Source organism: Pholis gunnellus (genome assembly GCF_910591455.1).
Source record: "Pholis gunnellus genome assembly, chromosome: 8".
Classification (NCBI taxonomy): domain Eukaryota; kingdom Metazoa; phylum Chordata; class Actinopteri; order Perciformes; family Pholidae; genus Pholis; species Pholis gunnellus.
Genome location: NC_136534.1, coordinates 3,332,063 through 3,341,510, shown reverse-complemented (window position 1 = coordinate 3,341,510; position 9,448 = coordinate 3,332,063). Strand labels below are relative to the sequence as shown.

At 43.7% G+C, this 9,448-nt stretch overlaps 1 protein-coding gene across 1 annotated transcript; it reads right to left on the bottom strand.

Moving 5' to 3' along the window:
• Window positions 1-1,211: 1,211 nt before the first annotated feature.
• LOC306699314 (matrilin-2-like) lies at window positions 1,212-6,524 on the bottom strand (the record flags this gene model as incomplete). The annotated part of the gene is made up of 12 exons (XM_079163893.1): window positions 1,212-1,327; window positions 1,593-1,675; window positions 1,960-2,112; window positions 2,199-2,609; window positions 2,694-2,816; window positions 3,455-3,577; window positions 3,844-3,966; window positions 4,094-4,216; window positions 5,173-5,295; window positions 5,444-5,566; window positions 5,660-6,232; window positions 6,398-6,524. The coding sequence occupies 12 exons, from the start codon at window positions 6,522-6,524 to the stop codon at window positions 1,313-1,315; spliced, it is 2,100 nt and encodes a 699-aa protein (XP_079020019.1). The 3' UTR covers window positions 1,212-1,312.
• Window positions 6,525-9,448: the final 2,924 nt, after the last annotated feature.

Genomic DNA, 9,448 nt, shown 5'->3' with positions numbered 1-9,448 from the left:
ACACTGGCACACCGCTATAGTTGTCAAATGGTGGTATTACAACTTCTGTCATGTGATTTATTTACACGTGAATATTGCTTATTTGAATGATTATGTCCTACATTTTTTCGGTTCGGAGGGGTAAAAGAAACGCTAGCTCAAGATCTGGGTATTTTCATATGAATTCTATACTAGGTACTCTGATGCCACTGATCATCATGGGGGGCACATGTAGAACCTACGCATTTCTTTAGAGTGGTTCTATTTTTATCGTGTCAGTGAAGGTATACTATTATACTGGTTTGCAGTAGTATTGCTGACTGAGCAGCTTTCATTTATTTTGTGAAAATTGTTAGACTTGTTAGACACAGTGATCACACAGCCTGATAAAAAAAAAAACATACACAAGAAATGTGAAGTGTAAAATGTTTACTGTACAAAGTTATTGATTTCATTTGGCATTACTTGACAAAGAACACTAAAGACAAAAATACATTGTGTTGTATACAAAGAAGTGTATAAATAGCTTCAGTAGAAAGCATCGCATTAGGCATGTTTCAGTGCGACTCGTAGAGCAGGATTAAAGGGGCCCTGTGAATGCCACGCTGCAGGTTTGGGGAGGTGAGTCTCCGCCTTTCATTTGCTTAAGACTTGATTCTCCAGTGTGTCCAGCTTCTTAGTCATGGCTTCAAGTAGGCAAGTTAAGGAAATATGCAGGAACAAAAGAAAACACAACCTACATACCAAGTGTTAGTGACTTTTCACTCTAGGTCGGCCTTATTTTAAAGATTAATTACATGTCCATAATCAAGTTTTTTTCCCCAAAAGTCATTTTCCAAACCCACAAAATGACTGTTTTATGTGTAAAGTCACATGTCCTTTCTTGCATATGTTGGGTATCACAGCGCATATTCAGGCATTTGGGACAGACTGGTGTTAGCATACTTTGGACGATAGTAATGTTTGCTAATTAAATGAATAGCTTAATCACAAAGTGTATGAACACAATGATTGGTGGAGGAATTGACTGCGATGCAAGAAGTCTGAATGTTCGTATCCTCCCTTCACTTTGGTATGATGTATAGAATGTTCCCTTGTCTCCGCTGTTGTGTTCACTGTCAATCCAGAAAGATATGTCTCCTCTCTTGTCTCTTTGTCAGTCATCTCAGTATGTTCATTGTTAATGCCCGGAGCTCCATTCATGAGCTGAACGTCAGTTAGGGAGCTATAAGAGCCTGTTGAATGTGTTCATGTTCAAAGTGAAAATGCAGGCAGATAGATTGACTCTGGTGTCCGACTTGGTCCCTCACAACATGTGTCAGAATGAAGACATTCATATACATTGTTTCTGAAATGAAAAAGAGACACATCATGGTATGTTTAACTGATCAGTTAAATACACCTGCTTGTAGTTGTCTATTTGTTTGCTGTTCGTACGTTTACATGTATACAATTTGTGATATTGGGCTATTTAAATACTATTGACACCATTCATTAGCACTTGAGGGATTGTTTGGCAGAGACACATCGACCCAAGACTACCAAAGATCCCTGTTGAATCCGAGTGTAACTGTTGAGTCCACAGTTATTTGGAAAAGGATATTATTCTGTACCAGCTTCTTCAGCTTCTCGGTGACCTGGTTTTGAAACACAATCACGTTCTCACACTGGCACATGTTGTCACCGGATGGTTTGTCTGCAGGGAAAGAATACGTGAGATGAGAATATCTCCCTGTGTGTGTGTGTGTGTGTGTGTGTGTGTGTGTGTGTGTGTGTGTGTGTGTGTGTGTGTGTGTGTGTGTGTGTGTGTGTGTGTGTGTGTGTGTGTGTGTGTGTGTGTGTGTGTGTGTGGCAAAAAAAATACTGATGAGATATGCGTTATGGTAATTGCACAGTGCTGCCTCAAATTGTATGGAGTTGCTTGATTCAGTGTGTCATCGCAGCAGCAGCAGGTGGCAGCGATGCACCACTGCTAAATACCTTTACATATCCTGGACTTGAGCTTCTTTGTAATTTCTCCCATTTTCTCAAAATCTTCAGCGTAGTAAAGGTGCTTCTCATCAGGCTCTGAAGCTATTGCTCTCAGCTCCTGTTCAATGGCCTTGCCAACACCCAGGGCGTATATCGTGACTCCTGGAAATGACAGAAAGCAGAATAATGAAAGGAAAGTCCTGCTACAAAGAGCTTGGTTAAGCACTGTGTAGTGCGTCTGAGTGTACCAGAGTTCTTTGCTTTATCAGCCCATTCGGACACGTCGTCCTGCGATCTCCCATCAGTAAACACAACACCGACACGGGGGACGTTCGGCCTGGCTCCCTCTTTGGCCGAGAAGCTGGACTCAAACATGTGGCGCAAGGCGGAGCCCGTCATGGAGCCTCTCCCCATGTACTGCATCCGGGACACGGCCTGCTTGACAGTGTGCACCGTGCTGTACTGGCCCAGGGTGAACTCCGTGCGCACCTTGGTGGAGTACTGGAGAAGGCCGACATGGGCGCCCGTCCTGGAAATGTCCAGCGAGTCCACGATGCCGTTCACAAACCGCTTCACCAGTTCAAAGTTGGCAGGGCCCAGACTCTTAGAGCCATCGATTACGAAAACCAGATCCATGATTCCATCGCCGCACTCCGGCTCTGTCAGGAACAAGGACATCGAGCACATGTTTTAGGTATGTTCACTAAGCAGAAGGTCGATATAAAAGAAAGCTGACATCATACTCTTGCAGCTCTTCCCATCTTCAGCCAACATAAATCCATCAAAACATCTGCAGATGTAGGAGTCAGCGGTGCTGACGCACTGGTGCTCACAGCCATGGCCCACTGTCTGACACACATCCAGACCTGCAACACAGCATTAGTACGATCTGGCTGTGGCACATTAAAGTGTCTAAATGATACCTTTTTATTTTATAATATATTGTGAAAGTCATTCAAATTATAATTTGTGATCACGCAAAATTGTATTCTTAATCGCATGTTCTTGTAACTGTAAGTTATCTGTCTTCTGTTAAGGAAGGAGGAGGCTATAAACACATAAACTAATAACTATCTGGGATATGAATGCTTCATGACGGGAATCATAAACACAGAATATCCCCTTAATCCGGATTAGGAGGGACCTCATGACTGGTTCCAAATTCATCCAAAAATGATGTAACATTTAAATACTGGAGGAAACGGACAAACAGTCCTGATGATGATGAGAGATTATGTTCTGCATTTTGTTCACTTTTACCTCACGCTATATCAATTCTGTCTCCTTCATACTGTCAAATGAGTCATAAAGAGAGTTAGTTAGGCTGTTAAGTGTTAACTACAGTTTGATACCAATTAAAATGAATTTATGAAAACGAATCAGAAGCCTCAAGACAGAAAATGACAGAAAAACACTTTGATGTGTGTCCCATCAAATCCCTGTTTAAATATCCTTTGGCTGCAGTTCACTTCATATTCATGACAGTGGACGAGCCTGGACTCACTCTGACATGTTTTCCCATCGGGTCGGAGTGAGAATCCGTTTCTGCATTTGCACACACATGAATCGTCAGTGCTCATGAACTCCTGTTCACAGCCGTGTTTCCCGTCAGCGCAGTGGTCCGTCTCTGCAGGGAACAGACGTGATTACTGAGAACATCTAATCGTGCTGCAGACCCATCCAAGCATTTATCAGCAGACAGTGAATGCATCACATCTGGGTTAGGTGTCCTCTTGTGCTACAGTTAATATGCTTGCAGTCCTGATGGACGGATGAAACAGTTTGGAGGACGTGTACAAAAGTTCTTAATGTCTGCAGCATTACACCGCATTGTGAAAGAAATACTTGTTGAAATAACAGCAATGACGGGAAATAAGCTATGCTCACACTTACTTTTGCATGTTTTCCCATCAGCTCTGAGTGTGTAGCCTTTCCTGCATTTACACACACAGGCGTCTTTTGTGTTGGTGAACTCCTGTTCACACCCGTGGGCGCCATCAGCACAGTGATCCACCTCTGCAGGAAACAGTCCGTTTATCAGGACCGGCAGGATTAAGGAATCCCTTCTTAGAGAACGTTGGCTACCTGTTGAGCTGCTACTTTTGAAATATCAAAATGTCAAACACAGAAAATGGACACTTACTCTTGCACGTTTTCCCATCAGCTCTGAGTGTGTAGCCTTTCCTGCATTTACACACACAGGCGTCTTCTGTGCTCATGAACTCCTGTTCACACCCGTGGGTGCCATCAGCACAGTGATCGATCTCTGGGTGACAAGAACAGAGGTTGAACAACAACAAATGACGGTACATAACCGTAGAAGACAGACAGCCTGATGTAGCCTGAAGTCGAGTCAGTATCAGCTGCAGCCATGAATCCCAAGGTCACAGTGGTCTATTCTGTTAATGCAAGAATACTTATTACTACAATACTAATACTTACAGCAATAATAAGCAGTAATTACTACTGTAGAATATTAAGTTTCTGTATGCATAAGGCCTTTCAGCTCCACACATGTATACATACAGGAACAGAAAACCATAATGCATTCATCAAAAATCCAAACCCACTCTCATAAAGGACTGGTAAAGGTGTAGACTTGTGAACCCCAGACGGGAAAGATCAAAGAACGGTTCTTGTTTTGACTCGGGGATACTATGACACCCTGGACACACCTCCACATTTCAGCTGCTGCTCGGATGATCGCAAAAGCACACTTCCTTCAGGAAATCTCCCCCACTTTGCTTTCTGTTAACGTCCCCCAGAGGACCAAAAAGGGATGCTTTCCAACAGTGGGCGGAGGGTCACTGGTGGGAAGAGAGCTGGCTCTCATTTGGATTGGAGGTCCATCTTTACACCAATGTTTTAGTTGCCAAACGTCTTCGGCTATCATGCCTTCCTCAAGGTGGTGCTTTCCCCATTAGGAGTAAATATTGTAGAAATATCGTAAAAAGATCATGCTGATTTTGGTTTGTATTCTTAGTAATATGGTGATTTAAGTCACATAACTGACTGATGGGCTGTGTGAAAAGAAACAACAGAACCCTCAGCCCATGTTATGTGTGCATTCTCAAAATGATTTATTTACATTTGAACTGGTTCAAGTGGTAAAATAACCACTCTGAAAAAGAATGGAGCTGATAAAGCTAGTGAAGGAAGAGGTTAAGGTCACTACTGATGCAGGAAGAGACGTCCCCGGTGAAGAAGGAAATGTATCATTACTGTCGCACGTCTTCAGGTCTACGTTGAGTTGATACCCTGGACGGCAGCGGCACTCGTAGCCATCTGGTAGGTTGGCACAGATGTGCTCACAGCCATGGTCCACCACAGCACACATATCCTCAGCTACAGGGTGACAGTGGAGGGAAAAACAAAGAGCTGAAAGACACCAAAACTCTGCAGAGATGACGGAGATTGTCTGTTCATAAAGAGCGAAAAAAAGACTGTTTTTAAAAGAGCAGATCAGAAGAGAGAAAAAAATGTCTTCCTCCACCTGTGCATGTCTTGCCGTCGGGGTTGAGGGTGAAGCCCCTCCTGCACTTGCACCTGTATGAGGCGGGGCTGCTCACACAGATGTGCTGGCACTGGTGGTCCACCACCTCACACATCTCTGACCCTATAACTCACCAACACCGACACTCAGATAAAAGGGATGCAAACACATGTGCATTCGTACATGAGGATGAAATAAATAAATGTGATTCGTCACCTCCGCACAGTTTGGACTGGAACACGGAGATGAGAGTTTCTATCTGGCTAAAGTTGGCCACCAGGTGCACATGCTCAGAGTGCGGCTCGCTCCCTATGGCCTTCAGCGTGTTCATGTCCACCCTGCCTACTCCGACAGCAAAGATCTGGATGCCAGCCTGCCTCGCCTGAGCCGCGATTTCCTCCACCGTGTCCTGAGGCCGTCCGTCAGTCACGACCATGGCGATCCGCGGGATGAGCAGGTCTGCCGGTCGTGCTCCCTCCTCCTCGGTGAAGGCCGTCTCCATGGTGTACTGGATGGCCAGGCCGGTCATCGTACCCGTGGCGAGGTGTTCCATGCTCCTCACCGCCTGCTCCACCTCGGCCTTGGTGGTGTAGGTGTTGAGGGAGAACTCGGGCTGGACCACGCTGCCGTACTGCAGCAGGCCGACCCGCGTGGCGTCTGGGCCGACCTTGAGGAACTGAAGCAGGTTGACGATGAAGGCCTTGACCTTCTCGTAGTCGTTGGGGCGGATGCTTCGGGAGCTGTCGATGACAAAGACGAAATCCAGCGGCATTGCTTTGCAGGGGTTCTCTGTGATCAAAGACATGGAGGTTTTTGATCAGGGAACCAAATGCTCCAAACTCAGCTCAGTTTGGGGAAATATCTAAACTCGATTCTAGAAAAATGATCAACTTTATATCTTAGATAGAAAATGCAGTTGGCAAAACACACATTGGTCACCAACTGATGACTTACCCACTGGTTTGGTTTGGACAGTGGTCTCATTGCGACCTCTGGCCGCGATGGGTCTGGGACGCCGTCTGTCCAGTCGGACTGCGTTACAGCACAACAGGCAGAAGAGGCAGAGAGCCAGGGACCTCATTCTGACAAGATGTGACAACTGCAGCGTTAAGAGAGAGCAAGAGAGAGAGAAGAGCAAGAACTGATAGAAACAATCCCACAATGCAGTGCAAGCAGAGAACAAGCCTGCATTGAACAGGAAAGACAGAAACAGAGGGAGGCAATAAGGCAAGAGGGAAAATAAGGAAATGTGTTATTTTCATCACATCATGTTCAATGTGCATCAACATAAACACAATAACACAACACTAATCAGATTAAATGGAACATTTGGCTTCTGAATCATCTACACAGTGACGGGAACAGAGACGGTTGTCATGACGTCTAAAGAACACCACAACCCTATTCGATTTTGAACAAGGATCCATTTTGCTAAATTTGATGCAAGTCATACTCATAATTGATGGCATTCAAATATATCACGTTGCTGGATCACCGCCAACATCTTACAACACATTAAAATGTGCAGGATTGTCTAAGGTTGTGCACCTGTCATCTTAATCTCATGATAATGTGAGGGCAGTCTATGCCAACTGGGCTGCACCCAGAGTTTGGCATCCAAAGGATATGGCACATCAGAAAAAGAAAATGAATAACTTCGGATGCAACTTATGGAGGAATGGCAAACAAAAATAAAATCTGTTTTGAAAAGATACAAATACAGAAATCTCTCATGTGAAATAACCCAAACTGTTCCAGCTTTGGCAGAACATGTTGCGTTAGTATAAGAAGCTGATTGAGATGCGTCTCCAGGGATCAGAAATCCATAAAAAGGTAATGGGCTTTACAAATGGCCACATGGCGGTGCTATTTACACCAAAAGTCCATAATTCCTCAATACACCAAATTTCCCTGAAATCTGTTAATTATTTCTGGAAATCTGCTTTTAACCAACAGACCAACAACCATGCAGGTCTTAAAACATAACCTCCTTGGTATAGCAAACAAATAATGCGACTTTGTATCAGTAAGGTAACTAGTGAAATGCTACATTTAAGTTAATGAGGAGGGATATAAATAGGGAGAACTTTCACCTCCTGCATGTTTGACCTCCTCAGCGTCAGATTTCACATTTTAGTGTGTATCGATGTAGCGCACACAGTATCGTTTTTCTAGAGCCACAGGAAAGAGCCCATTTCAAATGGCACAGTCTGATGAAATGCAACATATTGACATGTGTTTTGGGTTCATGTGGGCTCCACATGAGTTTTCCCATCTGCCGCCATATGAAGTCGTCAAAACGCTCCATGACTGAGCTTTTGGGTGTTTTGCTGCACATGTGGTTTAAAGGGATTTAAGAGCGGCTGAAAAGAACCACAGACTGTTTCCCTACCCGGTCCCCAGGAGAGCCGTTACCCGTCATGTTCACTGCTGTCTGAAACCTGTCTGTGATCAGTGTAGAAGGAGCCAATATGTCCACATTCAAAAGCAGAATGAGGTTGCATTGGTCATATAGGACACATCTTAATTCTAAGGCAACATGTAAGATTCAGGGTGATGACACTGAATCAGCGCTCAGTGTCTGTTTGCTCAGTGTCTGTTTGACAGTTTATGGTAGCAGCTGACCTGAGACCTGCAGGGGTCACATACCCATGTTGCATCCCACAGAGCTGTTGACACCTCTGACCTCACATCTGTTTGATATCTCTCTGCCACAGGCCTGACAGAGCTTTCTTCATCAAGTATCCATGAGTGTAACAAATGTACCATCTAATCTTTTTTGGTTCTGTTTGCATTCAGAGCCCCGAGGCTCTGGAACAAGCTGTCGGAGGAAATAAGGCTACTGGTCAGCGTCCTCCTCTATAAACATACTTTTATCTGGAAGCATATTCAAATGAGCTGAGCTGCCTGTTTATTTGATTGATTTTTTATTTCTTTTCTTACATTTTTAATTTAGCCTTTTAAACGTGTTTTTATCTGTAAAGCACTTTTTCTTTATAATAATAATAATAATTAAAGTTCCATAGACATCCATACTGTACCACAGTACCAAGCTTAAATGTGTTTCACTATCCATAAGTCAGTCCAGTATCTCTGTCATGTGTGGACAGATGATTGATTTAATATGTACATCATTTGGAAAAAGCGATTTCCAAACTTATGATTTAAAACTGATTATAAACAGATACATGAGTGGCATTGGAAACATGTAATTATCCTTTACGTTTTCTTTTAAATAGGATTTTTTTTTACAGAGATTTCACAAATTGTGTGATGAAATGTTGGGATTTCGTCACAGAGCAAACCCCTCTCATGAGTGAAAGCCAAGGCTGTGTGTTTACTACCGAACACGGAAACAGCGTGTCCCTAACAGGGTTTCATGGGACCTGGTCTCTGTTTTGCACATCCCCCGCCTTTGATGGCTTTTCACGATGCAGGTGATGGAAACTACGACGATGTGCAACCTTAAAGAGGTCCCAGCAGGTGATTCATCTTTTTGTTACCATGTGTTTTACAAAGAAAAGTTACAAGTTATCCTAAAAAATATATAAAATAACATTTTTTTCTAAGTATGCAAATAGAGCCTGCAGTGCTCAGGAAAAAAAATCAAAAACTACTTACCCTGTGATCAAATTTCTCCTCAACTCCTGCAGGTTTCTCAATAGATCCCCACAGTGAGTGAAGAGAGGAGTTCCAGCAGGAAGAATCAGTCACCAGAAGCTCCAGACAGTAAACGTGCACGCATCCCAGCCTGCACTCTGTTTCTATCTGTCCAGACACTTGCATTGCTCTGCCCCTCTGTTTCCCTGTTTACTCCCCCTCTCACTAAACCATGGAGACGCCTCTTGTTCGGCTCAGGAAAACTCTGGATACTTTCACTGACAGATAGCAGGGACTGAACCTCTTCATTCTACACATTGAAACATTTCATAATGAGATATAGGTGGGGCTAAACCTTGCTCATGCTCAGTTTGTTCTTACATTAAAGATTTAAAATGACTTGTG